At 39.2% G+C, this 27,732-nt stretch overlaps 4 protein-coding genes and 1 long non-coding RNA gene across 6 annotated transcripts; 2 read left to right on the forward strand and 3 right to left on the reverse strand.

Moving 5' to 3' along the window:
* Positions 1 to 1,857: 1,857 nt before the first annotated feature.
* Positions 1,858 to 4,078, reverse strand: LOC149703009 (uncharacterized). The gene is made up of 2 exons (XM_089867166.1): positions 1,912 to 4,078; positions 1,858 to 1,868 (listed from the first exon to the last, which is right to left on the reverse strand). Exons 1-2 carry the CDS (start codon positions 4,076 to 4,078, stop codon positions 1,858 to 1,860), a joined length of 2,178 nt encoding a protein of 725 aa, XP_089723292.1.
* A 3,747-nt stretch (positions 4,079 to 7,825) lies between these two features.
* On the forward strand, positions 7,826 to 18,034 carry LOC149703010 (uncharacterized). 2 transcript variants are annotated; one of them, XM_089866933.1, is made up of 5 exons: positions 7,826 to 7,973; positions 16,480 to 16,792; positions 16,859 to 17,079; positions 17,147 to 17,430; positions 17,788 to 18,034. In XM_089866933.1, the coding sequence occupies exons 1-5, from the start codon at positions 7,896 to 7,898 to the stop codon at positions 17,999 to 18,001; spliced, it is 1,110 nt and encodes a 369-aa protein (XP_089723059.1). In that variant the 5' UTR covers positions 7,826 to 7,895; the 3' UTR covers positions 18,002 to 18,034. The 2 variants fall into 2 exon arrangements, with proteins under 2 accessions (XP_089723059.1, XP_089723058.1); XM_089866932.1 differs by lacking the exon at positions 7,826 to 7,973 and adding an exon at positions 16,255 to 16,407.
* On the forward strand, positions 9,379 to 10,884 carry LOC149703011 (uncharacterized). The gene is made up of 2 exons (XM_089866931.1): positions 9,379 to 10,265; positions 10,331 to 10,884. The coding sequence occupies exons 1-2, from the start codon at positions 9,440 to 9,442 to the stop codon at positions 10,882 to 10,884; spliced, it is 1,380 nt and encodes a 459-aa protein (XP_089723057.1). The 5' UTR covers positions 9,379 to 9,439.
* LOC149703012 (uncharacterized) lies at positions 11,169 to 14,370 on the reverse strand. Its single transcript, XM_089867056.1, has 4 exons — positions 13,806 to 14,370; positions 13,450 to 13,730; positions 13,208 to 13,377; positions 11,169 to 13,123 (listed from the first exon to the last, which is right to left on the reverse strand). The coding sequence occupies exons 1-4, from the start codon at positions 14,314 to 14,316 to the stop codon at positions 11,191 to 11,193; spliced, it is 2,895 nt and encodes a 964-aa protein (XP_089723182.1). The 5' UTR covers positions 14,317 to 14,370; the 3' UTR covers positions 11,169 to 11,190.
* On the reverse strand, positions 15,536 to 17,938 carry LOC149703013 (uncharacterized). Its single transcript, XR_016381914.1, has 2 exons — positions 17,822 to 17,938; positions 15,536 to 17,382 (listed from the first exon to the last, which is right to left on the reverse strand). It is a non-coding gene; the product is annotated as an uncharacterized LOC149703013 (long non-coding RNA).
* Positions 18,035 to 27,732: the final 9,698 nt, after the last annotated feature.

Consider the following 27,732-nt stretch of genomic DNA (forward strand, 5'->3'; position numbering starts at 1 on the left):
GTAAAGGGTGCCAAGATCCCAATTGGATCAAAGATCTGAGCTACCGCACTTATCACGTGACGCTTTGTTGGTTTAATGTTTTGGAATATTTCCACTAACTTCGTGAGGTCAAAAGAGTACGTATCTGAATTGGGGTTCCATTTTAAGCCCAAAACTTTTATTCCCTCCGGGGCATCTTTTCCCTCAAACATTGGGACTTCATTTTCTGATTTTGTATTTCCCCATAATTCTCTGAGCCTCGCTGAGTTAGTCTGCCATTTTCTAAATCGCATGCTTGCGGTACTCATTACTTCATTAATTCCCATAGAAACTGTAAACGCTGCTTCTACATTATTTTCTCCGCTCACTAGGTCATCCACATAAAGATCCCTATCAATTAATTTTACGGCATTTTTGTCTGACCCCTCTACTGAATGTATGTGATATTTTATTGATGAAGCTAGCAAAAACGGGCTGGAGGTTATCCCAAAAGGCACGCGAGCCATGCGCAACGTTACGAATTTATTTTCTTCTAATTGTTTATTTGGCCCCTCTTTAACCCATAAAAATCTTACTGAGTCTCTTTCTGTTTCTGATAAGGCTACCTGGAGAAAAGCTTTCTCTATGTCTGCAATAAAGGCAATCTTGTGCAATCGAAATCTTAACAATAACAAGAGAATATCGGGGGTTAAGTTTGGCCCCGAAGCCAAGCAGTCATTTAAAGAAGGGCTCCCCTTAGCGCTGGATGAACCGTCCAAAACCACGCGTAATTTCGTCGTTTCTGCTGCCTCTCTTTTTACCGGCTGATGGGGGAGATAAAAGGTACCTGCTGGTTTTTCGTTTGAATTTTCAACTACCTCGGCCACCCCAGTTTTCAACTGTTCCTCAATGACGGCTTTGTAGTCGTCGTATAGTCAAAGAGGAGGGAAATAGGGAGAGATAATCGCATAGGCAGCCGTGATCCATCTAGAGGGGTAAATTTGTGATACGCGGCGGCTCTTAACGCGCACCTTATTCGCGCACAGTTGACGTTATTGGTTCTCCTCTTTCTGGCTACTACGTCACCAAAATTGCTCGAAAAGGTTTAAACGTTAAAACGTACGCTTTAAAAATAAAAAGCCGAGGCTTAAGTGAAATGATCAGCCAAGTGGGCTTTTTTAAGCAAATAGTTATTTATTTATCAGAGGTAATTTAAAATGGTTTACCACAAAAAATGCTGCTACTTGAATTGTAGTAGCAATACGCGGTATTCAAGTAATCCAAAAATTAACGGTATAACTTTTAAACCATTTCGAAAACCTATAACCAAACATCAACAATGTGTAATTAAAAAACATCATTTCGTGGGTTCGTGTGCTCAAGCCATTTTTCTAATGGTGATAGTGAACCATTAGCAGGATTTGGTGTTATATGTTTACAAGTAAGATATTTTGAATATTTTCCTGAAACATTACACGGCTCTAATCTTATACTATCTATCTAAATTACCTCTGATAAATTAATAACTCTTTGCTTAAACAAGCCCACTTGGCTGAACATTTCACTTAAGCCTCGGCTTTTTATTTTTAAAGCGTACGTTTTAACAACGTTTAAACCTTTCCGAGCAATTTTGGTGACGTAGTAGCCCGAAAGAGGAGAACCAATAACGTCAACTGTGCGCGAATAAGTGGCGCGTTAAGAGCCGCCGCGTCTCACACATTTTCCTCTCTTCTCAATACGGATGGATCACGGCTGCCTATGCGATTATCTCTCCCTATTTCCCTCCTCTTTGGTATAGTAAGGGGTCCCTCTTAAACCTACGTACTAGAGCGTTGGCGCGTTTGGTCGCTATCTCTAAATTGTCAGGTAACACCTCTTTCTCAATCCGCCACGGAAACTTTACGTGGTATCTGCCATTATTCATTTTTATTTCCGAGTTAAAATTTTGGATACATTGATCATTTTCTAACAGTTCTGACTTGGGGTCTTCGCTAACTATCCCAATGGATTCCAATTCCCAAAATCCCTTAACTATTTTGTCTGTTTCTTTTTCCACAACTCCAACCCTCATTACTGATATTGGGCAAGAAGTTATGCCACCTTGGCCGTTTGAATCTACGGGTCCCTGTACGGCCCACCCTAATTTTGTTTCTATGGCCACTACCTTTGGTCCGAATCTTTCCGTTCTACCCGAAGCTATTGCCCAGTAGAAATCCCCTCCTATCAACAATTCCATGCCATCTCCCAGTATTGGCGCCGCGTTATTTGATTTATCGGCTAGTTGCCATCCTCTGTCTTTCATATAATCTTCTATTTCGTCACAATCGAAGGTTGTTACGGAATTGCATACGAAGGGAACCTCTATGGCGACGATTTCTACTCTTTCTTCAGGTTTCTCTATGTTTTCTAGTGTGATTTTCACTTTATTTCTAACGTGTTCTGAAATTTCTCGGCTCATGAACTTGTTGATCCCAATTTTTGCTTCACCTATTATGGGCAAGTTTAATTTTCTAGCTATGTCTTCCCGTATGAAGGAAGCCTGGGCTCCTGAATCTAAGAAACACCTGATTTCTACCCCTAAATGATTTTCTTCGGGGTGCTTCGCTATAGCTCTGGCTGTTTGTAAGAGAACTGTTGTGTTTTTTCTCTCTGATTTTCCTATATTTATTGAAGCTACACCTACATTGACGCTAGTTTCTACATTTTCCCTCGTTTCCTCTTTCCTTTCTGGGCCAATGTTTGCGGGATTTTGGTAACAGATTGCGTAATTATGACCTTTCTTACATTTTAGGCACGTTCTATATCTGGCATGACAATTTCTGGCTTCATGCGAGCTCCTAAGGCAAAGGTTACATCTACCCTGATCCCTTATGAAATTTTTCTTTTGTTCTATGTTAAATTTTTCGCAATTGGCGGTTTTGTGTGTGGTTTCTTCACAAAATATACAGTATACATTATTCCTTCTATCCTGATATTCATATTGTGGGATTTCCCGACGGTTTTGATTATAATTTTGATTAGATGGGTTCTGGCGATAATTTACGCCTGCCGAAAGGGCCGAGGTGGTATTTCTCGGGTATTGAGATCTCCTATCCTGATTCCTATCCTGATTCTGATTATATTGGAAGCTAGCACCACCATGTTTTTCTGAGACGGATTTAGCTCCCAACACTTGACAAGTTTCCCTCGATTGTAATTCTTCTTTTAAGAATTCTAATAACATTACTATATTCCAGTCGGCATCAGGTTTTCTAGTACGACTATACTCAAGCCTTATTTCTTCGGGCAAGCATTTTAAAAGCTTCGGGCATAAAAACGTCCCGCACTCTGCGATATTTTCCCCTAACGATTTTAAACTTCTTATGTTAACTTCGCACTGATCATATAAGTTTCTCAGACTCCTCAAATCCCCAACCTTAGTAACTGGTTCTAAATTATTTAAAATGTTCAAATGTATGTATTTTACCATATCCGGCCTACCAAACCTATCTTTTAAGATTCTAATCGCTTCGTCATAGTTTTCGTCAGACGCGTACATTCCCTTAAGAGACATTTTGGCGTCCCCAACTAAATAAGACTCTAGGTACGTGAATTTTTCGACCTTACTCATGTCTTGTTTGTCCACTGCTATTGAAAATTGATGCCAAAAACTGCCCCACTGGGTGAAGTCTCCTCCATATTTGCTAATGGTCAGTTTTGGAAGTTTAGCGTGAACTTGGGACGATGATGTCGCTGATCCAGTCGTGATTATGGTTCCGCTCGAGCTGGAATTGCTGGTAGCGACGGCTCCCTTGATGTTACTGATCCGGCGGTTGGCCTTCCTTATTGTGATCGTGATTTTGTCCCGATACTCGTATGCCTTGAGGGTATCGTTGGCTTGTTCCTTTTCGTCGTCGAATAACGCTTCTATTTTCGCGTCATATTGGATGATCGCTTCTTCTTTCTGTTGAAGTAATGCTACGGCATCCTCTACGTCCTCTATTTGGCAGCTTGTTCCGGTTAGTAGCCCTTCTATTTCCGTGACTAATTTGGTAACAAGTTGGCGAACAACCTTTCGGGAGGTCTTCAGTTTAGCGCGTTCTGCGTCCCGTTTCTTTGTTCTTTCTTCCGGCGTCTCCATTTTAAAGTTCCGACTGTTATTCTATTTCTTTCCGATTGTTTTTAAGGAAATTCGGATATTTTTTCTTACGGTTTTGTTTCTTCCGTCGCGTAATTTTCGCTATTTATTTTACGTCGCGTATTTTCCGCTATTTATTTTGCGTCGCGTATTTTCCGCTATTTATTTTGCGTCGCGAAATTGTTTTTTAATTTTTGCTCAATTGTTCTCTTTTTGTTTCTAATGGTCCAATTTGTTTCGCTCGTGGTCCCGGGTTTCGGCACCATGTAGTTTTGTGCTCAAAGTGTTAAGCTGGGAGAGCTGATTGTTTTTCTTGGAATATAGCACCGACTGAAAAATGCTAATTCCTGGTCTAAATTTCTAAGTTTTTATTTTTTATTACGACTAAGTTTTGCGTCGTAATTGTAGTTATAATTTTATCTAAGTTTTATTCCTTAAAGAAACGACTAAGTTTTACGCCGTAAAGTTCTTTATTCATCTTTTTATTTTTGTCCCTTCTAAGTGGGTCCCTTCTGAGTGGGCTACTGCGTTACAAGCGGTTTTCAAGTAATCTGGTTTTTTTAAAGAAAAGTATCTTCTATTTATACTTTTTCATGGACTTGAAAATGGATTTCTTTGCAGCCAATGAGAAGGCCGGAGGTGGCCAATGAGAAGGCCGGAAAATCTCCGAGATGGTAAGAACCATCTCTCGATTCTCCGGTACTTCTCGGCGACTGCTTGGCTACTGATGGCTATCTCTCGACCCTCCGGTACTTCTCGGCGACTGCTTGGCGACTGATGGTTATTGATAACACAAAAGGGTTAAAAATCTATTCATGTTTTACAAAAATTCTTTTTTACATTATATTTTTACAAGTAATTTTAACTATACATTTTCGTTTTCCTACACAACATTAATTTACAACATTAAATCAAGTTTAGTGAATATTTAATTTACTTATAACAACATATTTTCAATTTGACGCGAAATAATTCAACATCATTCTTGTACACGATGTCTTTGAGATGACCCCAAAGATAGAAATCGCACGGATTTAAATCCGGAGATCTGGCTGGCCACGCAACTGGTCCTCCACGCCCAATCCACCTCAAATTAAACGTAGCATTAAGATGTTCTCTAACTGCACGGCTGAAATGTGGGGGTGCCCCGTCGTGCATAAACCACATGTCACGAAGTAATGCTAACGGTATGTCCTCGAGTAGTTCAGGTAAAGTGTCTCTTAAGAACGTGAGATATGCTTCACCATTTAGTCTGGGTGGAAGAAAATGCGGACCTAGTAAATGATTACCGACAATGCCGCACCATACGTTTAAAGAAAATTGCTGTTGGTGACTTCTAACACTAGTTGCGTGTGGGTTTAATTGGCGCCATTCGTGGTGGTTGTGATAGTTCAGAATTCCATCCCGGGAAAAATGTGCCTCGTCGGTTACTAAAAGGACCCGTGGAAATTGATTGTCCTCTACTCTGGCCAAAAACCACTCGCAAAAGTCGATGCGTCTTGGATAATCTGCCGGGTTAAGAGCTTGCACCTTTTGAATATGATACGGGTGAAACTGATGTCCGCGGAGAATTCGCCAGACCAAAACGTGATTAACATGTAATTGTCGTCCAACTTGTCTGGTACTTGTCGAGGGGTCCTCATCGAACATGGCAAGGACGTCTTCCTCGATTTCCTCCATGTCTTCTGGAATGTCTCGCTCTCGAACGTTGTTGGGTTGTACTTGTCCGATGTCCCTCAAGCGCCTGTCAACAGCCTCGAACGTACGACGATTTGGTATGCGTCGTTGCGGAAATTGTTCCTGGTATCGCCGCTGTGCTTCCACTGAATTGCCCTGCGCCAGTCCATACATGAGATGCATGTCTGCATATTCTGCATTGGTATACGCCATACTGTACTACCACACGTTCGTTCGAAGTGATACTGTGACGTTGTCAACAACATCGCGTTACTTTATAGCAAACCACCGTTTAGTTTTTACGTTTGCGTCATGACTGTCAGCATTGTTTTTTATTCACGGACTTCATTCTTGTACACGATGTCAAAAAAATCTTTGAGATGACCCCAAAGACTTTTTAGCAAACCACCGTTTATTGTTTACGTTTGTGAATAAAAAACAATGCTGACAGTCATGACGCAAACGTAAAAACTAAACGGTGGTTTGCTATAAAGTAACGCGATGTTGTTGATAACGTCACAGTATCACTTCGAACGAACGTGTGGTAGTACAGTATGGCGTATACCAATGCAGAATATGCAGACATGCATCTCATGTATGGACTGGCGCAGGGCAATTCAGTGGAAGCACAGCGGCGATACCAGGAACAATTTCCGCAACGACGCATACCAAATCGTCGTACGTTCGAGGCTGTTGACAGGCGCTTGAGGGACATCGGACAAGTACAACCCAACAACGTTCGAGAGCGAGACATTCCAGAAGACATGGAGGAAATCGAGGAAGACGTCCTTGCCATGTTCGATGAGGACCCCTCGACAAGTACCAGACAAGTTGGACGATAATTACATGTTAATCACGTTTTGGTCTGGCGAATTCTCCGCGGACATCAGTTTCACCCGTATCATATTCAAAAGGTGCAAGCTCTTAACCCGGCAGATTATCCAAGACGCATCGACTTTTGCGAGTGGTTTTTGGCCAGAGTAGAGGACAATCAATTTCCACGGGTCCTTTTAGTAACCGACGAGGCACATTTTTCCCGGGATGGAATTCTGAACTATCACAACCACCACGAATGGCGCCAATTAAACCCACACGCAACTAGTGTTAGAAGTCACCAACAGCAATTTTCTTTAAACGTATGGTGCGGCATTGTCGGTAATCATTTACTAGGTCCGCATTTTCTTCCACCCAGACTAAATGGTGAAGCATATCTCACGTTCTTAAGAGACACTTTACCTGAACTACTCGAGGACATACCGTTAGCATTACTTCGTGACATGTGGTTTATGCACGACGGGGCACCCCCACATTTCAGCCGTGCAGTTAGAGAACATCTTAATGCTACGTTTAATTTGAGGTGGATTGGGCGTGGAGGACCAGTTGCGTGGCCAGCCAGATCTCCGGATTTAAATCCGTGCGATTTCTATCTTTGGGGTCATCTCAAAGACATCGTGTACAAGAATGAAGTCCGTGATGAGGAAGACTTGCGAAGACGAATTATTGAAGGTTGTCAAACAATCAGGAACATGCCAGGAATCTTCCAACATGTCCAAGAATCTTTCGAAAGACGGGTTCATGTTTGTCTTAACGCCGTTGGTGGACATTTTGAACAATACCTGTAACGTCCATGTTAACTTGTTAAGAATAAAAGTAATACCAACCGAAAGCTACCATGATACTTTGAATTTACTTTACTAGAGTAGGCATACTTCTACTCATTTAATACACTTCTGCCAGGTGAAAGTTCAATAACGATGTTAGAGGGAAACTATTGAAATTGTCTCATATTTCTAAACAAGTTGATAAGGCTGAATTTGTTTTAGTCTACATTTTCGAATATTTTCTTGTTTTAGGGGCCAATGTTTGGGGGGCCATATCTTCGTTGCAAATTCTTGTACACCCCATGTTCTTTGACACTTTCCACTCAGTTTGACCCAAAGAACACGCCCCTTGATTTATGGCAGACTTATCAGAAACACCCTGTATATTATTTTCTTATGGTCATACTTAAAAGGTCAAACTTTATGATATCATTGTTTTTACTTGCAAAGACAGAATTGAGCGAATTTATCAACGTACGAGTCGTGAAGTTAGTCACTATACGCGGTAGCTTTTATAGAAATTGTTGTTTTACGTTTCAAATATGGCTAAGCAAATAACAGGCGAGTGTGAGACACCCGGAGTTTCAAATGAAAATCCCTTGATTATAGGCATTATGGAGGTAAGGAATCTGAAATTTCTTTCATAAATTAAGATTTATATTTTGAAATTTATCGTAGAATTCCGACTTAATTGAATCGTTTTCAAAATTAAGTGAAATACTATCGCGATTTATCTTCAAACGGACGAATTACACTTGGTAGGTAATTGTCCTACACAAGGGTAAAAATAATTACAGGGTTGATACTCACTCATACGCTCAATTTTAGTTGAATAAGCGACTAATTAATTTAGAAATAGTAAGCAGAAAGTGACTAAATGGGGACAAATTAAGCTATAAAAAAGAGCCAGGTCAAATAAAATGTTTTCAGAAATGACCGATTTAAAAGATATTTTAAAGGTCGAGGTCGAAATTACACCCAATCTATGGCCTTAGATATTTCCAGTCAAAGGAAAGGTCACCTCATAAAAGGTCTACAGCGAAATTCAATTAAACCATTTTGGAGCACAGCCCAGAATGCAAAGTAATTGATGTCGTTTTAAATCAAAAACAAAACATTCATTTGAATTGGATTAATTTTAAGTAATAAGAAAGCGAGCTCCACGATTTTGGGGTTTGATCAACTGTAATCTAGCTTTTTGCATTTGAATCGTCATAAGACAAATATATTACATTTAACGTTGTGGTCGAGAAGATAAATAACACCGAAAGACTCAAAAATCCTAAAAAAGTGACAAATAGTAACTAATTTTTGGAAAAGTGAATTTTGGTAACCTGTTTGAAAAAAGTGACATAATATCCGCCCTGTAATTACGCAATACTCAGTGTGGTTCCCAATGTCCTAAGATTGTACAACATCCTATAGCTACAACCAGGAGCAGATGACTGCTCCTGCTACAACTCGTTAAGGCTATACAGTGGCACGCATCGTTATGCATTTCTGTAGAGTGCCATATAAACTTGAGAAATGCCTGGGCAGTTCAATAGTTTATGGGAAGTGTGAAAAAACCTTACAAAAACAAATTGCGTAATTTAATTTGTCATAAAACTAAATCCATCAATATAAACAACACCGTGTAGTTATGCAATAACCACAAGGAGTAAAAAACGTAAATCCATTACAGTTATCAGTTCAAGCAAGTTCCAATGGAGTTAATGGGACCCAAAAACCCTGAGCTTTACATACCAGCAAAAATATATAGACCAACCATAAAGTTTAGCACTGGGCCGCTAGCACTCAACATGAAAAATAATAAACCCCTCCGTGTACCGACCCCCATCTGTGGTAGGAGGGAAAGTAAGGTGGTTCGCCGCTGCGCAGTATTACATTTGCGTAGTTATACACAAGGTACATGAGTGAGTTGGTTACAAAATATAGTTCCACCAAAAGTGTAAGAAGTTTCATCGGCTGCTTAAGGTTGCAAAGGCCTAGTCAAAGCGTTGTTTTTTTCTTCTTCTTCCTTCATGTTTCTTTACATTTCACTTTCGCGATTCTGAAGCTGTGATAAATTAATAAGATAAGCAAAATGTGTGATGATAGTTCCTTGGACTTACTCAAATTATTGAATAATTATGAAAACGATGACATTTTCGTTACTGATAAATTTGGAAAGCTAAAAGCTGCAGTTGAGTACATGAAAACAAATGGTAGTTTAAAGGAATTACTAGAGGATATGTGTACCCAGTACAATTTGCTTTGGAAAAAGTATGAGTCAGAAACGTGCGGATATTCTTCTTTCTTGTACGATTGGAACAATTGGCTTCACAGTTTATTATTTAAGAATGAAAAACCAGATCCTGTTATCGTTCTCGCCGAAGAATATATGTCAGAACTGACAAAATTAGTGCACTGGTTTTCCTGGAAAGTTTTAGACGCAAAAGCTAGCATTAATAGAGAAACTAATTTAGAAAAAGCTACCGCCATTAATAATCCTAGAAAGTTTGAACGCCCCTATGATCTAAATATTCCTGATGATCAGGCAAAAAGATGTAAAACCAGACATTTACGGTCAGACAGACTTTATACTATGAATCGACTAATTGGTGGAGCTATGGGTGAAATGTGGTCAGTCAACAAGGATGGGATGCAAGTTGTGAAAAGACTTAAGAGAGGGAAGAAACCTTTAACTGCTCAACAGAGGGATCAAGCCCATACCTTCTATAAAATTAGCCTTTCCCTCCGCAACAGAAAATTATTGCAGAAAGACATACCACCAGCATTGGAAGCAATAAACAACGGGGGTTTATTTGTTGCTGATGTAAAACTAATCCCATATGTAAACAAAATTTGCAAAATTATAGTTGATACGTATAGGAAATTTAGGTTTTCCACTGTTCCGGGAAAATCAATAAGTAGGTTGATTTATTAATATTATTTTTTATTTAGATTGTATCTAAAATGTAATGGTTTGTTATAGAAGAAACAACAGCAAGAGTGAGAAATGATGAGTCATTAAAAGTTCAATTTCATGAAGCAGTGAAAGATATACCTGCCGTTATTGATCATGGGTTTCAAGAAGATGATCTGGAAAAATTTAGGCTTATTTTTCAAAGAAAAATAATGCATGCAAAGATCGCGGACTTGATTAGGTCTGCAGCGAGAAGAAGAAATGAAAGAAAAGGGCACAGAGGACAAGGAGGCCAGAATCTTCGTTGCATGCTGTATGGTATGCGAAAAAACAAGGCAGTAAAGTCGGCTAAAGTGAAAGCAACGACTGTAAATTTTTTCAAAGCTACAAATAAGGCCCCAAAGAAGAGGTATTCTAAGAAAACCGAAAATATAAATTCTAGTCCCCCCTCAAAACCAACGAAGAGTGAAGAATCACTCACAGTGAACAGTCCACTGGCAACACCTTTAACAGAAGAAGCCAAAAATATAGCAATAACACCAAAGTTGGCTAATAGTTCAAGAATCTCAAAAAGAGGAAGACTTATTAGAAAAAGGATTTGTGCAGATTTTGAATATGATTAAGAACTTTAAGATTAGCTAAGAGCTGTGATGTTAAACACTGTTGTACCTAAGTTGATAAGTTTTATTATAAACCAAAGCAAGCCTTTAAGGAGTAAATAGTAGAATTTCAGTATTAATGTTAAAGTTAAAAAGCCAATTGAAAAAAGATGAGCCCAGGGCTTGATAGTCTACACTGTTGTTCCTAAGTTTAATTATAAACCCAAGAAAGCCTTGTCAAGTTTCATTTTAAGAAGAAAATGGTACAATTTCAGAATTAAAGGCAAAAACCAAATTAAAGACAAATGTTTTGTTATACTTGTCACACTTTTATTTCTCACAAATATCCAATCCAACTTTGCGATAGGACGCCTCAGCATTTTGCGAAGTTTTGGTACATCCTTTAATTAACAGAGCCCTACGGGCACTACTGTAGTTTAGGCTAGTGAGTTTGCCAGCGGTTACATATTTCATTTGACTAAATATTGTTTCCACCGCCGAACCATTAATCCTTACGGGGAAAACATAACGCTTAGGGTGCCTAGTTGTGAAATCTTTAATGTAGTCTGCAAACCCATAAACCGAAACTCTCAGCAGCTCCCAGGTTTGCCATGCCAAAAATTTTGGATTGTTTGTCATGGAAACGTTTGCATCTTCATTAATCCGTTCAGTGGCCCATTCTTCAAAATATTTAAGACCCTTAAACATGGATTTCATAGGATCAGAGTCCAAACAATATACAGGCTTATGAGAAAGCAACCCTTCCTCAAAAATATCATGACATGCTCTGAGATAGTCATAGCAGGCCATTACTTCTGAGCGGTCGACAGGCTTAGCTTCAAACATGGGATTTGCATAATTGTATAGTTCGCCTAGAACTGGCATTTGTTGCATAATACTAGCAGGTGTCATGTTCAACTTCGTCCAAGAATCTCGATCAACATAGGACTTCAGAAGGCCTTTCACCTGTACCAATTCATCAGAATCAACGCGATGATCCTCCCGCTTCTTCATGTCTTTTATTTGAGTCCAACCAAACCGAACACCACTTTTTGAGAAATCTCTGGTCCCGTCTATTTGGGAGTTGTGCAACGCATTAATCATGTTTTTCAGTTGGTGGGTAGGACATACAATCCAATATATCCAGGACTCTTTATGGAGAGGATTTCTAAATTTTGTACTGAAACGAAAATCCAGAGATCCATCTTCATTCACCGAAGGTGATTGCGCTCTAGTTATTCCAAGACTTTTCCTCATCGCGGTCATATTGGCACTTCCTCCATCACAAACTAACAGTCCTACTTCAAAACCAACATTATGGAATGCAAAAATACACTTAAGTGTGCAACTCGAAATTGCTGCGTGTGACGCTGGTTTTTCAAACATAAAATAGGGGCCAATAACATCAAATTTCGTGGTAGTACACCGCCATAAATATTGCAAAGCATACTCTGCTTCCAGCAGTTCTGAAGTAGTTTTACATTTGAAGAGGTCTTCCATAGAAGCAAAATTGGTGGAATCTATGGCGCATCCAACAAATTCACCATTTTTCGAGTTCCACATCAGTTTACCGATAATTTTGACCTCATCAAAAATTAGCGCTCCTTCTTTTGGGGGCTTATTGTATTCAGGATGGTCGTTGACAAAATTATCAAATCTTTCTGACTCTTTTTGAAGATGAACATAATCAATGCCACTGTTACTTGGATATTGTCGAATTTTATCGCGCAAAGTGTGAGCACTTGGTAGTTTCAAAATATCAAAGCTGTTAAGGGCTTCATAAGCTGCTGGGGAACGTGAATACACCGCTAATGCTATTCTATAAGTCAGTGGGCTCCATCTATTTCCATTTGATCCTTTAATGCATTTTTCTTGATCATTTAGAAAGCCATTCTCGCAGTCTCTCTTACTATTCATCTGCCAAGCTTTCTTTAACGCCAATCCAACAATTTTATTCTTCTTCATCGCCAATTTGAAAATTTCGTTTAAATCTTCCTTTCCTTTTGTGTTTATTTCATTTAGAACTTCAGACATATTCTTGTCCTGATTTTCATTTAATTCGAGACTAGTTTCTTTAATTTTGTTTTCAAGGTGCTTAATTTTTTGGGTTAATTTAAATCGATTTTGCTTGTTTTGTAGGATTCGCTTATTCTTGGATTTTGGAGTTAGAACGCCAATTCGACATTTAGAACTCGCAGCTTGTCTTTTCAATTTTGTTTTTGGAGTTACTTGATCCATCTTCTTAGAACGACCTTTGATATACCTTAAATACAAGATGTAAAAGTAAAAATGTTTATATTTAAGACAAAGTTGCACACTTATGAGTAAATTAGGGCTAAATTCAAACCATTTTAGAGCACGGCATTTTGAACATTGATATGTTTGTTGTAGAAGTTTATCTTTTGGTGCATTAGTTGGTGGCTTGAACCAAACTAAGCATTCCTTCGACTGAATACGTTCAAAAGGAACATGATGTTTTTTTAGTTTTTTTGTGTCCTTTAGAGTCTCCAATTCATCCTGTCACATGAGTTATATTATTAATAAAACTAAGTATATGTTTTGACACTTAGCGATGATTAATATTCGTACCTTTGTTAATCCTGGGCAAAACACACAGTCTTCGTCTAACTCCCGTAAAACCATTTTAACTACATCTAAATTTAACAATTTGGTGTCTTTGTTGAAAAATTCAAATTCGGTTGTAGGTTTGAATAGTGTCAGAACTGCAACTTTTCCATTTGAAGAAAACATTAATTTGGTTGGATAATCATAATACGTCGAGACTCCTATCAGTCCATTGCTTCTTATTACTTCAATATGTACTACAATTTCATGATCATGATTCGTAATTTCTTTAAAACATAAATCACCTAAATTAAGATAAAAATTTTCATTTTATTTATTTTCAATTGTTTGAAAATTAATTTCATAAAAAGTTTATTTACTTGTATTGACGCTTTGGAAGTAAAACTTCAAAGCTGGTAAGGGTGAAATTGGTCTTCCCCGTTCCTTCACTAAAGCTAACTGTTTGGGTGCAATACCTTCAGGGGGTACTTCCCGGTTGTGTTCTTGGGTCTCCAGTTCTTGGGACATGGCTGTTATCTGCTGTCTTGTACATGTTTGACTTTCATTAAGCCTTCTTTTTCGCGAATGAGAATGCATAATGTTTCCATTACCACGAGCCTTAACCAAAATGTTTATTTCCTCCCATTTTTCAGGAGGCACGTAGCTTCCGAATATCTCAGTTTGGGTTTCAGAGACGATACTAGTGGCTGGGCTGTAATTTTCAGTTTGCATTTCAGTACTACAAACACTGAGGCTGTTAGTTTGAGTTCCGATGCACGTCTTTGGTTGGAATTGGATTTCATTTCCAACTCCGATTTCAGCCATCACTTTGTTATCTGTTTGGCTAGATTTGTCCTTGGTGTTTAATTTAAGGATGGGAATGTTCATCATTGTTTGTACACCAACAGTACCGCATTCCTTCACATAAAAGTTATACTGCGTGCTTTGATTTTTTAGCTTTAAAGCCGAAAGGGCCATCTGTTCCGCGGTTTTCTTCCGAGGCATCTCAAAAACTGATTATAATATTTGATCAGTATTTATATACAGAATTACTAATTTAAAAACATCGACTGTCTAAATTTTATATTATTAAGAATGAAAACAAAACTTACCAAAGATTAAAATTCAAATCAACTTAAGCCTTGGGCGCCCAGCTCCCGCTCATTAGAGTAATTTTCCCGCAATTTTTTAAAAAATAGCAGACGATCTGATCGTGTTTACGTTTTTCCTCGGACCGCGCCGCTACCGTCGCAAAACTACTTTTAGATGTCCGTTGACTGTTCAGATGACGCAATGAAAGTGGGAGCTTATTGGTGGAACAGAGGGGGTGCAAACGTCCACCCTACAAGCTTCTTATTTTACATGGATATCAAAGCCAGAGCTTAGGAATGGGTTGTGTGCTAAACTTTATGGTTGGTCTATATATTTTTGATACCAGTAAGTTCGTTTATTACCATATGCAAGAACCCATGTATGACAAGCCATTTTAGATTATCGTGAACTCATACAATTAGCAAGGTGTCTTTATAAGCTGGCAGACTTGGCTGCGATGTGAGAGATACGGAAATAGTGAAGAAATCCGATTTTTGTTTTAAAGTTCTCAGATCTTACATGGGTTCTTGCCAATACGAAAAGCATATCAACTCTACTGAAGCGCGCCATTTTACATTTAACATTACGAATGCAAGTCCATAACTCACTCTTTACTCTTAGCACTAGTTCAGATTTCTAAAATAAGCGTCGCCGTAGCTCATCAAAGGTTTAACCTAATTGGCCATATGTCTAATCAGCGCCACTAGCGGATGGTCTGAAAACTACTCCCATAGAGTCTAGGTATATTTAAGCGGGTTTGCAGAATTTTCGCCAGGTGGCTCGAACGCCGCGCCATCTGACGGAAATTCTGCAAACCCGCTTAAATATACCTAGACTCTATGGGAGTAGTTTTCAGACCATCCGCTAGTGGTGCTGATTAGACATATGGCCAATTTTCTCGGGTCGTTCATAATTTTTCGCGAGTATTGACACTGATTCATAATTCTATTTAGTACTAAACTTAAAGAAACTTAATTTGGTCATTGTAAAATTTAATATTTAAAAGAAGCAATTGAATGTATCTTGTTTTCTCTGTGTTTATGAAATAATATACATTATAATTCAAATAAAGATACGCGTGTTATCCGTGATGCATTGCGCTCGTTTGGCTGGTTTTCCCTCTTTACGGTTGTTTAATACCTAATTGTGATTCAAAATGGTGACTCCATATCTTCATTATTCGTCGTCGAACGTTAATGTTTATGATTCGTTCACAAACGCGATTCGTAGTACTATATTAGTCTTTAGTAAAATAAGTTTATAATATATTTTCCATAAGTATAACACCACCTATACATCGTAATGATAGAGACTCGCTGAGAGCTAGTTCGAGAACGACAAGCGAGAATTAACAACACTCGGTTATACAGTGCATCTTCCTATTTCGTCTGTACTAAGCCTTTGGCAGCGCCTCACCAGGCTTCGCTCTACGAGAATCTATGACCTACGTGACGTCACTTCATGCCAAGCTCTCATTAACCTGAGATAAACTTATGGAATGTCTTATCAACTTATGTTAGTACTGAAGTTCATATCGCGATGAAGTTTTTAAGAAAAGCGAAGGTCTCAAGATGGCGGATATTTACTTCTGCCGATATTGTTTGCTAAGTTCGGGACCATTTTCTCACGAAGAGCGCTGGTAATCACAATACCACGATAACCCTTTCTGTATTCTCCCGCGTCTTCTTGAGACCCGTGGTGCGAATCGGGGATTTACCCATGACGTAGGAGTTCGTCATGGGTCAGGGATGCACCACTTTGACCAAATGTAATTCTTTACAGTGTCACGCGTGTATTTGCGAGGATACGGACATAATGCCAACAAGCGTGATTATCGAGGTGTTGGATAATCATATCTTCTATGGGAAAACCAGCCCTACCTACGTTACAGTATCTTACCTTTGAATTATTCTTCAATTACTGTAACCACCAATGATGAGTAAAACGTCTCTTATATGTCAGGACATACACATGTTTTACATGGCGGCTGACACCTCTGTCTACGGAAGACTGAAGTACTTTGTAAATACAGCATGGACTAATACTCCAGATACGTTTCTAATAAGTAAAGCTCCGGAAAAGTACGAAACCACAGCTTCGACACCACTAATATCCTTGGATAATGACGTCAAACTGGCTATTATCATCGCCTCACTATTAGTCACGCTCTGTACAACCTTCGCGCACTTCATCATTCCCACTAAAGATAGGACTTCATTTCGAAAATTATTCTTCAAGTACTTGTGGGAAATATCCCGTTCGATCTCGCATCAAGGTAATAAGTTGCAACTTTGAAAGCGGGGATTGACCATAAATGAGAACCACTCGTTTCCCTGTTTAGCCATGGATAACGTTTCCCGGTACTTGTCCAGCAGGATTGTAATTGGTTCCTGGTTATTGGGTAGTTTGGTGATATTTACCTACATCTCTTCTTTCTTGAGTTCAAACTTGTCAGAGATAGCCTATGCCAAAATCGATACCGTCTCGGATTTGATCACGGCCACAAAATTGCAACCAGTGGTCGTCCAGAACTTGCACGCACACGTGCTGATGCAAATCAAGGTTGGTCTCATTGGCGTAATCTTTTATACTCGTGTAAGGTCGTTTCATTCATTACGTTATGTTTAAGTCGGAGTACGACGTCGTGGCAAAGAGGTTTATCGAGATGGTGGAAAAGGAACAGTCCTACTTCACCATCGAAGACTTGATGGGCGACGAGGGATTATTTAGAGATATCCGAGACGGGAAGAAGGCCTTGGTGGTCCATGAATTATTGTGGACTGCGATTTTCGACATGGTCCAGGATAAAGAAACGGTCTTTTATTACGGCGAAGAGTCCTTAAGTTCCGGTGTTATGACATTTTCCTTCAACAGAAGTCTTTCGGTTAGCAACCAAGAGATTTTTAACCATATGTACGTTTCCTGACGCAATTGGACAAGAAACCAAAATAAGATCTTAGAACGTCTCATGATGGTATTGGATTGCAAACCAGTAGCGTCGCTAGGGCTTGAAATTTGGGAGGGGGAGCTTAATCGGGGCAAACTATTTGATAGTTATTATTAGAAATTTTAGAATTTTGCTTAATTGGCTCGTTGGAATAACTATCCGAAAATTTGTGTGAAATTATGCTGTATGACAAAAATAAGGACCTAGCGATGCCACTGTTGTGAGCACTTGAATATCAACGATACCGATTCATACATTCTCAGATCTTATATGGGTTCTTGGTTTGAACAATAAGACTTAAATATTTAAAGCATTTATTTCAGAATTCTAAGCTTGGTGGAAACGAAAATAGCATACCAATTCCTTTATCGCAACAGCTACTTGATAGAAAGACGTACTTGGCAACCTGATCCAGAGGCTGAAGTTTCACCAACAACTCTTAACGACATATCAATCGTTTTTCGAACAGCGCTTTTATGCCAGTGTTTTAATTGTCTAATTCTTCTTGCCGAAATATTCGTGTTTTTCAGAAGATAATTAAATTAAAGGATACTTTTTTCAAAAGAGCAATTGAAATTATCATAAGTAGATCATATTAATCTCCCTATAAGTACTGGACGTAAGTTATGCTTTTGTAAACAGAGCTTTTTCTTCCAAGACATCCAAGCCCGCCATCCATAGCTCAGTTTTACAAGTATAGTTTTAGCATTAACCCGGATCTGGAGTCACGTTAACCTACGGAAGTTCCGGTTGATGGTAATGGCTTTCAGACCGCCGTCAGTGTCGTGATTAGTGTGAAGCTTGCTGTCGCGTTATAATTTTGATTTAGAATTGCTTACGTTTCGTTGCTAATTAGGAAAAACGCCTAGGATCAATGTAACTAATTAAAATCGTCGCATGCTCAAATGAAAGACACATCTGAACACGATCTATGTGATATTAAAAGCACTTAAGCTTCACTACAATTTAAAGATGACTACAGAGGGCCATAATTCTTTACCACGTGTTCTACTTTCATGTAATGAGTTAATGTATTTTTAATCAATACTCATTGATTTGAATTTTAATGCAAACGTTTACGATTTCTTTCATTACTTTAGTCAAGTTGACATCTTTCGAAGGTAGAAGGGAAATTTAATTAATCCACTTTTTTTTTCAATCCTACTCTAACCTTTATAATAGTTTTAAATACAAGGTGCTTCAAGGTGTGCGCAATTCTAGAATATAAAATCTCCATCAAAACATATCGAGCACAAACCAGAAGTTATCCACCCTAATAGTGGTAGGACAGTTATATTATACATTGGTTTGGTTCTATTGACGATTTTGAGTCTTAAATGTTCTATGACATTTTGCTCACAGGCCACAATAAAAAGATAAGATTAGAGTGATTTACGGACGACCCCTTAAATTTAAGCAGAAGTCCATTAAATTAGCCTAGGCTAAATGTTAACGAAGTAGGATGGGGGGACAAAAATTACTATAACATAATCAAAGGACATCCTCGTATCTCTACTATAACGGTATAACCAGAGTTATGAGCTTCCAAAATTTAGTGTAATGTTAATCCTATGGAGGGTATGTTTACGGACATTTTGCTTAATTACTCGGCCCCTGTTTGACGCAAATTTCTCTGAATTCCCTGAATTTTATTAAAAATTCTAAATTTCCATGAGTTTTCCCTGAGGTTTTTGTCAACTATTTATTTCCCTGATTTTTCCAGGTTTGTATGAACCCTGCTCGAGAGCCGATTGAGAGCCAGAGGCAGACGAACGCTTTAGCGATCGACGACAAGAAACTCATAAACTCATACCAGCAAGAACACGATCAGTATAAATAACAAATTTGAACCAAGATACCCCAGAAGAACGCCAACAGCAGCAGCTTTTGGTACAGCCATTACGAGTGTATGCTTGTACTGTCAAGAAGTAAAGCACCAACCAGCAGCAAACAAGACACTAGAGGTGAAGATTCAAGCAATTACGAACGGACGACGGTGTTTCAACTGCCTTAGGAGCCCGAAAAATGGCATAGACCTTTTTACAAGAGTATGTTTTAGGTACACGCGTAATCATATCGACCCTAAGTTAGAAAGGAGGGGAGAGAGATAATGCAAACGGCGATCCGTCACTATATTCTCTCATTCTTTTGAGCTTTGGCTAAAAAATTGCTCAGTTACGATGACATGAAGCACCAGAAAGAATCCAGGAGAGTCGTTCTCGCAAAACGAATTTCAGAAGGCCTTTCGTATTTCCAACATCCAAGAGAACAATGGATATGATGACTCATATGAAAGTTATCAATAAGGAGGTTTTTTTTACATTTTTGGGCGACAGTATTAACACTTCCAATTTACAATCTAATTCTTGTAAAACCATTAATTTTATTGAAAGAACAAAGATACAAAATAAACTTCCCTTAACTTTGGGACGTATCAAAAACCTCCAAGACCTTTAGCTTAAACCCTTTACAAGTCAAGAAGTCCAAGCATATTAGTAGCGCCTGGGTGGACTACTTCCAAGGCTGACAGATCCATGCAACCGAAATTGATTTTGGTCAATTCTAACGCTTCTTCCTTGATCTTTTTCATGTTGGTTATATCATTGAGAACGAGATAAATGTGAAACAGATTGAGCGAGGCGATTAAGTATTCCTGGACGTAATCCTGGGAGCGTTTGCGCCAATCTTCCAACAACTCTTTGTAGGCTCTCATCGCTTTTTTGTACTGCTTCCGGTCGTAGTAAAATTTTCCCAACTTATAAAGCAGTGGACAGAGATAATGCGCCGCAAATGGCGATCCGACGCTCAATTCCCTCATTCTTTTGAGTTCTTGCTCAAAATCGCTTGGTTTCGACGACATGGAGCGCATGAAAGAATCCTTGAGAGTCGTTCTCGCAAAACGAATTTCAGACGGCTCTTGCCTTTCGTATTTGCAAATGGAGCATTCGCAATCAAAATTCTTTTCTGCAATTAGAGAACGACTAGAGCTACAGTTATAGCTAATCAAAACTTCCTGACCTTTCTTCAAGGCTTGGTGCTTCTGGCTTGACATAAGTCTCCGTAAAATGTCAAAAGACAATTGACGTCGATGCAATCATTGTTGATGTAGGATGGTAATAGGAACAAATCATAACGAGAAGAATCAATTAATTTCTCTTTGAAGGAATTGTACTTCACGATGCGGAGGAATAGGTCTATTCACAATTAACTCGGTTAGCGTGTAAACACTATCCTCTCGTTACCTCAACGCCTTTTCACACTTATGGCCGCGCATGAGCAGTTGTAATGTTTGGCGCCATGAGTTGTACATCACCGATGCCGTGCCGAAAGCGCCGCGTTATCCCGCGTATAACACGCTCGTAAGCCTTGGCGCCCAATTTGGTCTGTAGAATATTATAAACTACCCCAATTTTACGCCTATCAATTGAATTCGATAAAATTTCACCTAGGAAGTTTAATTTATACTCTTACAACCATTAATACAACACTGTTTTATAAAAATAAACTCAAATGCCTAACTAGTAAGGTAAAAGCAATGGTTACATAAATACGACTGGCAACAAACATTCTTTCTGCGCATGCTCACCTCTCGAGAATTTTACCCCCTTTTCACCCTCGCTCTAAGTGTGAAAAGGTCTATCTAATAAATACATAAATGACAGAAGGTATGTTGACATTTACTGGGGACTCCATTCTGTCAATCCAGTTAGCTGTGAAATTAATCCCGACTTTACTTCGTTGAAATCTACTGAATTTATCTAAAGGTATAGGATAGGATTTAATTGAAGAACTACTTGTACTCGCACTATTAGTAACGTGATCGAATAACAATAATTTTACTTTGGCGATAAAGTTCGCGTGGTACATTCATTAAAAACGCAAGGTTAACTAACTACAACGTAAATCTAAAGTCAAAGGTAAACTCGTATTCTCTTTTTAAAGCAGCTGAAAGTAAAGATAATTATTTTTTAGACCCTTTTCGACTAGGCCTAGTACATTTTTTGAACCAAAGTTACACAGAAACGTATTTCTTATGAATTCTCTTCATTCTCCCACCAAAAATGAGTTAAACTTATTTTTAACATTAGACTAATAAATTATTCTTATTTCTCTCGGATACATCAACTTTAAAGGTCTTTTTATGATATAGCCGTTGACGTTTCTCACAGAGCAAGCTCGTGTAATTCCATCACGTCAAGGATGCAGATCAATGATACGTCCAATCTTCCAAAAATTTCGTGGCAGTCGGTCGTCTTGTAACAACGTCATCAATCAAGCTGAGTAGCTTTGGCTCGAATGGCCCTTTGAGCAGTTCGAAGTTGCAGTAATCGCCATCTTGTCCATAATCGGTTAAATAACTCTTGTCTGTATTTCCACCTCTTGGTGAGGCCAGGAGTTCATAATAACCCCCCTTCGGGGGGAAGTATGAAACTGGCCATAGAGCTAATGGTAAAAATCGCGAACAACAAGATTCTGTCGTTGCGCATAGAATGGATTAGCCTGTTTATGGACATACAACCTTACAGTATATCGTAGTGGTATCTATGCTCCTTGGTTTTCGTTCCAAAACTTCCGTTGGCTGGAACCTCCGTCGAAAAGAAAAATGGCGATATGGTGGACGTAGAAACACGTTGCAATTCTTATATTAAAGATACTGGGAATAAATTTGTCCAAACCGTTTTAATTTCACCACGGAATTCTCACTCACACATATCACAACAAAACATTATTGACGATCGTTTAAATGTTTTGTAGAAAACTAGAAACCCCGACTAAAAGCCAACTTCTTAGCCAAGGCTTAATTTACACCGTTCCGACAAGCACACACGCGAGCCAGTTTCGCTCCCAAAATCACAAGATAAAAATAGTGCTAAACCGGAAGTGTGTAAGTTAATGCGCGTGGGCGCTAAAAAATGGGGTAACTATTTCTTTGGGAGATAAGCGGTGTGTGAATCCGCTGAGCTTTACGGCGAAACTTTGTTGTTACGGGTTTTTTAACCAGTTTCGTACTTCGGGCCATTATGAACTCCTGGTGAGGCCATCTCTAGTGGATTTAATTTCATTCATCTTGAAGTTCCGTGGTGGTAATGCGACCAATCTTTTCCCAAACAGAAAGTGAGATGGAGTTAGCGGGGTCGGTTCCTAATGATCATTGCTGATGTACGTGATAGGTCGAGAATTTATGACCGACTCCACTTCAATTACGACTGTTTCCATTTCCTCATTTGACAAAAGCGCTTTACCTAGCGTCTTCTTAATACATTCTTTCATTGTCCGAACCATGCGTTCCCACATGCCACCCCACCAGGGAGCCCTGTCAACAATAAATCGCCATTGGATCCGTGTAGTGCCAAAATACTCCATTTCGTTCGTCAACACTGAGTCCCAAAGTTTGGATATCTCCCTATCGGTTCTATTGAAGGTCAAAGCGTTATCGGACAAGAATAGACGACTAACTCCTCTTGTACCGATTAATCTCTTTAGCGCCAGTATAAAATGTTCCGCGTTGAGGCTGGAAATTAGCTCTAGATGCACGGCTCTGGTAGTTGAACAGATGAAAAGAGCGATGTAGCTTTTAGATTGCTGCGTCCAGAACTTGGATCCCACGTCATAATGCTTGGTGATAACTGGACCGGCAAAATCCACTCCAGTTGCTTCAAATGGAACGTTTGCAATAACTCTCTCTGGTGGTAAGGGTGCAGTGTCGTGATTGCATGAGAGGTTTCGATTTCCAGATTCTACATTTTTGGCATTTTGAGAGGACTCTCTTTATTATTTGCCGACCTCTCGTAACACAGAATCTTGATCGCAGACTAGCTAACATGACCGTACGCTAACGCCCATATGTTTCTGGTCGACGTGATGTTTCATGATTAGCAAGTGAGTAAACGGATGGTCTCCTGTTAGAATTATTGGATGTGTTTCGTCGTAGTCCAAATTCGAGAACTGAAGTCTCCCACCAAGCCGTTAAAGGTCGTCGTCGTCCATGAAACCCTTTAAGTCAGATACTTCTGAATCTTTTGCTATTGGCGTGTTGTTCTTTATAGCCATGATTTCCCTTTGAAATGATTCATGTTGAACCTTCTTAATCCAGTATCTCTCTCCATCCAGGATTTCTTCGGTGGTGAGAGTTCCCCTCTGTCGGTTTCTTTGCTGCAGTTTTGAATTGGTCAGGAATCGTTTAGTCCACGCACTACTTTCTCATAGTTTGATTAGTCTATCAATTTCAGGAGTGGTTCCGTCTCAGGCGTTTTAAGAGTCATAGCAGTTAGACTTTCAACATCCCTTGAATTGGGTCTTCGTTCGACTTGGATTTTTATTTCGTCTTCTTGCGTGAAACCTTTATCTCTAGGTTGGTTTGGCCATTCACCTTCCGGTTCTCTTAGAAATTTTGGACCTTTCCACCACAAGTCATTCGATATAAGCTCTGTGACTGACATTTATCCCTCTAGTCAAGCGATCTGCTGGGTTAAGGCTTCCTTTGACGTCTCTCCATGAAATCGGGTCGTAAGAGTTTTGGATTTCGCTTGATCCATGAAATAGTTATCATAGAGTCACTCCAAAAATGTATCGTTGGCCGAACAGTGGTCATTAGTTTTGTCGCAATAACGGCTCCCATAAGTTCCAATCTTGAAATTGTTAACTTCTTGAGTGGAGCGACACTTGACTTGGCTACATCTCCATTAGAGTTTTCGATCGAGAAATAAACCGTTGCGCCGTACGCTCTTTCACTGGAGTCGGTGAAACGTTGAAACTGAGTTTTGTCTCCTTCAGATGCTCCGTAAAATCAAGGGATTTTTATTTCTTCTAGGTAATGTAACTCCAAACACCAGGTTCGCCATTGTTGCTTCAAATCTTCGGGAATAGTTTCATCCCATTGTGTACGTCTCTGCCATATTTCTTGAAATAGACGTTTGACTCTAATCGTGAATAGAGTCGAGTACTCGGCTCGAGACTTGAAAATCAAAATTTTAGGACTTGACAATAATTTCGAGTCCTCAAAAATCCTCACTACTGGACTCGAGGCGGACTCGAACCGAGGCATAACACCATATCAAGTCCAAAAATATTTACTTTGGATAAAGAATTTATTCTTCTTTCGTCTCTTGTCAGCACGCACAAATATACATTACATAGAGGCCTAGCTTTCCCGTGCTGACAACCGAAGCTGCAACAAAGTATATATCGAATAAGCTGCCTTCGGAGATAGGGAGTAGCCTACCTTCTAGCGTGAAAACAAATTTCCTCACGCTCATCCTTTATCCATGTATTTCCCCTGAACTCGGTGACTCGGAATTTCAAGTAGAGCGCGGTATCTAGTGGGGGTTTTACCGATTTAGATTTTAGAGAAGACAGGTGATTGGACAAAAATTTGACGTCAGCTAGAACATGTTTATTGACGTTTGATACTTTTCATATCCAAGCTGTGATATTTGAACAAATGAAGAGTAAAAAATTAAAGATATGAAAATATTTAGCCTTGATTTTGACATGGAATAATTCATTAGGACTCGACTGGGACTTGATATAATTTATCACGACTCGACACTGGGCTTGAGACGTAGTTTTGAAACTGACTTTAGGCATAGCCCCCTGGATCACGCGACTCGCGGACGCAGGCTGCTCGCGCTATAGAAGCCCGCCCAATGGGCCCAAAAACGCGTATCAAGCATTTTAAGCCGAAAATCAAAGCCGTCAGCTTTTAACATGGTCGTCTATGGGAGGAACACCCTTTTTGGGCCCTAATTTGGCAAATAATGGCTCAAATCTCTTGAAATTTTAATCGGATGTGTAAAATAAGGTTTGTGATTTTTGTGCAAAATTTCAAAAGATTATATCGTGTAGTTTTTTTTTTTGGAAAAAAAAATTAAAACTTAGCCGAAAATCAAAGCCGTCAGCTTTTAACATGGCCGTCTATGGGGAGAACTAAGTTTTTTGGTCCTAATTTTGGCAAATACTGGCTCAAATCCCTTGAAATTTTAATGAGAGGTGTAAAATAAGGTTTGTGATTTTTGAGCAAAGTTTCAAAAGATTATATCTAGTAGTTTTTTGTAAAAAAATTAAAACTTAGCCGAAAATCAAAGCCGTCAGCTTTTAACATCGAAGTCTATGGGGGACCAGGTTTTTTGCCCCTAATTTTGAAAATACTGACTCAAATTTCTTGAAATTTTAATGAGAGGTGTGCTGAAGTTATATTAATGACCGAGCAAAGTTTCAAAGCTCTAAAACCAAATTTTTTTTCCCTGAAATTCAATAAAGCTTTGTTTGTACATGAGCACAACCATTATTCATTTTAAATTTCCCGGTAAGGTTTCGGCACGAAACTATTGGTATTAGAGCTTTAAAACTTTGCCCGATCATTAAAAATCCTTCAGTACACCTCTCATTAAAATTTCAAGAAATTTGAGCCAGTATTTGCCAAATTAGGGCGAAAAAATGGTGTTCTTTCCATAGACGGCCATGTTAAAAGCTGACGGCTTTGATTTTTGGCTAAGTTTTAATTTTTTTACAAAAAAACTACACGATATAATCTTTTGAAATTTTGCACAAAAATCACAAACCTTATTTTACACATCTGATTAAAATTTCAAGAGATTTGAGCCATTATTTGCCAAATTAGGGCGAAAAAACGGTGTTCCTCCCATAGACGGCCATGTTAAAAGCTGACGGCTTTGATTTTTCGAGCAAAATCCCCGATACGCGCTTTAACATAGGAAAATAATTCTTTGGGCGGGCTTCTATAGCGCGAGCAGCCTGCGTCCGCGAGTCGCGTGATCCAGGGGGGCTATGCTTTAGGACTCGAGGACTCGATACCAGTTAAAAGACTCGACTCGAGATTCTATAAGAGCTTTTTTTCTAGTCTGGTTCCAGTGAAAAGATCCTCACACGTTCTTGGGGAAGGAACTCGAGAGCCGAGAGACCCACTGTGTATAAGGCAGACGAAAGCATTAGCGATCGACGACAAGAAACGCCTACCAGCAAGAACACGATAAGTATAAATAACAAATTTGAGCAAAGATACCGCAGAAGAACGCCAACAGCAGCAGCTTTTGATACACCGATTACGAGTGTATGCCTGCACTGACAAGAAGTTAGAAGCAAACCACCAACAAAAAGACACTAACCAAACAAAGATACTAGAGGAGAAGTTTCAAGCAAACCACAAACGGACGAAGGAGTTTCAACTGCCTTAGCACTAGTCTTAACGCCCGCTATAGTCGAACCCATATCAGATGTAAGACCTGCCAGAGAAGACACCATTCACCTATATGCAAATATGATTATAGTAAAGAAAATAAACCAACGGAGAAAACTGAAAAACCATGTACATTCAGTAAACGTTTGGCGAACCTGATGACAATCTTTCCTCCTGTGTCAGAGAACAATTACAGACCGTAATTGTTTTGTACAAGCTGAGGGAGTCCGGGAAGACATATCACGAGCACTGAAGTTACCCATTGTCACCGCAGAGACTGTGGTAGATAGTCCATTCGGAACTGAGGACGTAACCATAGACGAATAATAATTCTACGCTGCGTTTACACTCATACAATTAATGTGTACAGTATAAACCTGATCCGACATTACACAAATAGCCGAGAGGTCTAATAGATGGAAGAGAACAAGGTTAGAAGAAATATCAGCAACTGAGCCAGCAACATATCTGCCAGTCAGTTCTGCAAGCTTCGTCTTTAAACTTGAGCCGACAAAGGTAGATCCGACGTTACAGAGATTAAAGAGTATAGCATAAAAGAGATGGCAAAAAGAGTTACCGGCCGAATGGAAGGTGTTATGGCATACAAGGAATTCATATACTTCACATCAAGATCTAGTGTCTAAAGGAGTCATGATCCCGCAGAACCAATAAAACAAAATATACTGGCGGCTACTACACTACAGTCACGTCGGAGCAGCAGCAACAATTAGGAACGCTCGGGTAAACAAATTATAAGCCAGGTATAAACGCATATATATAGGTACTAGCTGTTACCCGCGGCGTCGCTCGCGTGTAATAAGAACTACCATCAAAATGATACAAAGAATGTGTAGATGTTACTGATGACTAATATTTTTGTAGCATCCAGGGCTCCCACAAAAATCTCAAAAATAAATAGGGGAAAAAGGGACTTTTCACGATAAAAATAGGGTAAAATAGGGACCTAAATTCTAAAAGTAGGAACCAAAAAGGGACCACTGGTAAAACACAATGATTTATTTTCTGTGAAAATATCACAATCAGTTAGGAACCTATTACTCTTTTCTATTTT

The sequence above is a fragment of the Phalangium opilio genome, unplaced genomic scaffold (genome assembly GCF_054372755.1).
Source record: "Phalangium opilio isolate 3A_F unplaced genomic scaffold, DU_Popi_V2 ptg000017l_1, whole genome shotgun sequence".
In the NCBI taxonomy this organism is placed as follows: Eukaryota; Metazoa; Arthropoda; class Arachnida; order Opiliones; family Phalangiidae; genus Phalangium; species Phalangium opilio.

Coding starts and splice junctions, on each gene's coding strand:
- LOC149703010 (XM_089866932.1), top strand. CDS start 16,255: ATGGGTCAGGGATGCACCACTTTGACCAAATGTAATTCTTTACAGTGT. Junction 16,408..16,479: donor CCAGCCCTACCTACGTTACA/GTATCTTACCTT, acceptor CTTATATGTCAG/GACATACACATGTTTTACAT. Junction 17,431..17,787: donor CAAGAGATTTTTAACCATAT/GTACGTTTCCTG, acceptor CATTTATTTCAG/AATTCTAAGCTTGGTGGAAA.
- LOC149703009 (XM_089867166.1), bottom strand. CDS start 4,078: ATGGAGACGCCGGAAGAAAGAACAAAGAAACGGGACGCAGAACGCGCT.
- LOC149703012 (XM_089867056.1), bottom strand. CDS start 14,316: ATGATGAACATTCCCATCCTTAAATTAAACACCAAGGACAAATCTAGC. Junction 13,378..13,449: donor TTTGCCCAGGATTAACAAAG/GTACGAATATTA, acceptor CTCATGTGACAG/GATGAATTGGAGACTCTAAA. Junction 13,124..13,207: donor AAATGCCGTGCTCTAAAATG/GTTTGAATTTAG, acceptor CTTGTATTTAAG/GTATATCAAAGGTCGTTCTA.
- LOC149703011 (XM_089866931.1), top strand. CDS start 9,440: ATGTGTGATGATAGTTCCTTGGACTTACTCAAATTATTGAATAATTAT. Junction 10,266..10,330: donor TGTTCCGGGAAAATCAATAA/GTAGGTTGATTT, acceptor GGTTTGTTATAG/AAGAAACAACAGCAAGAGTG.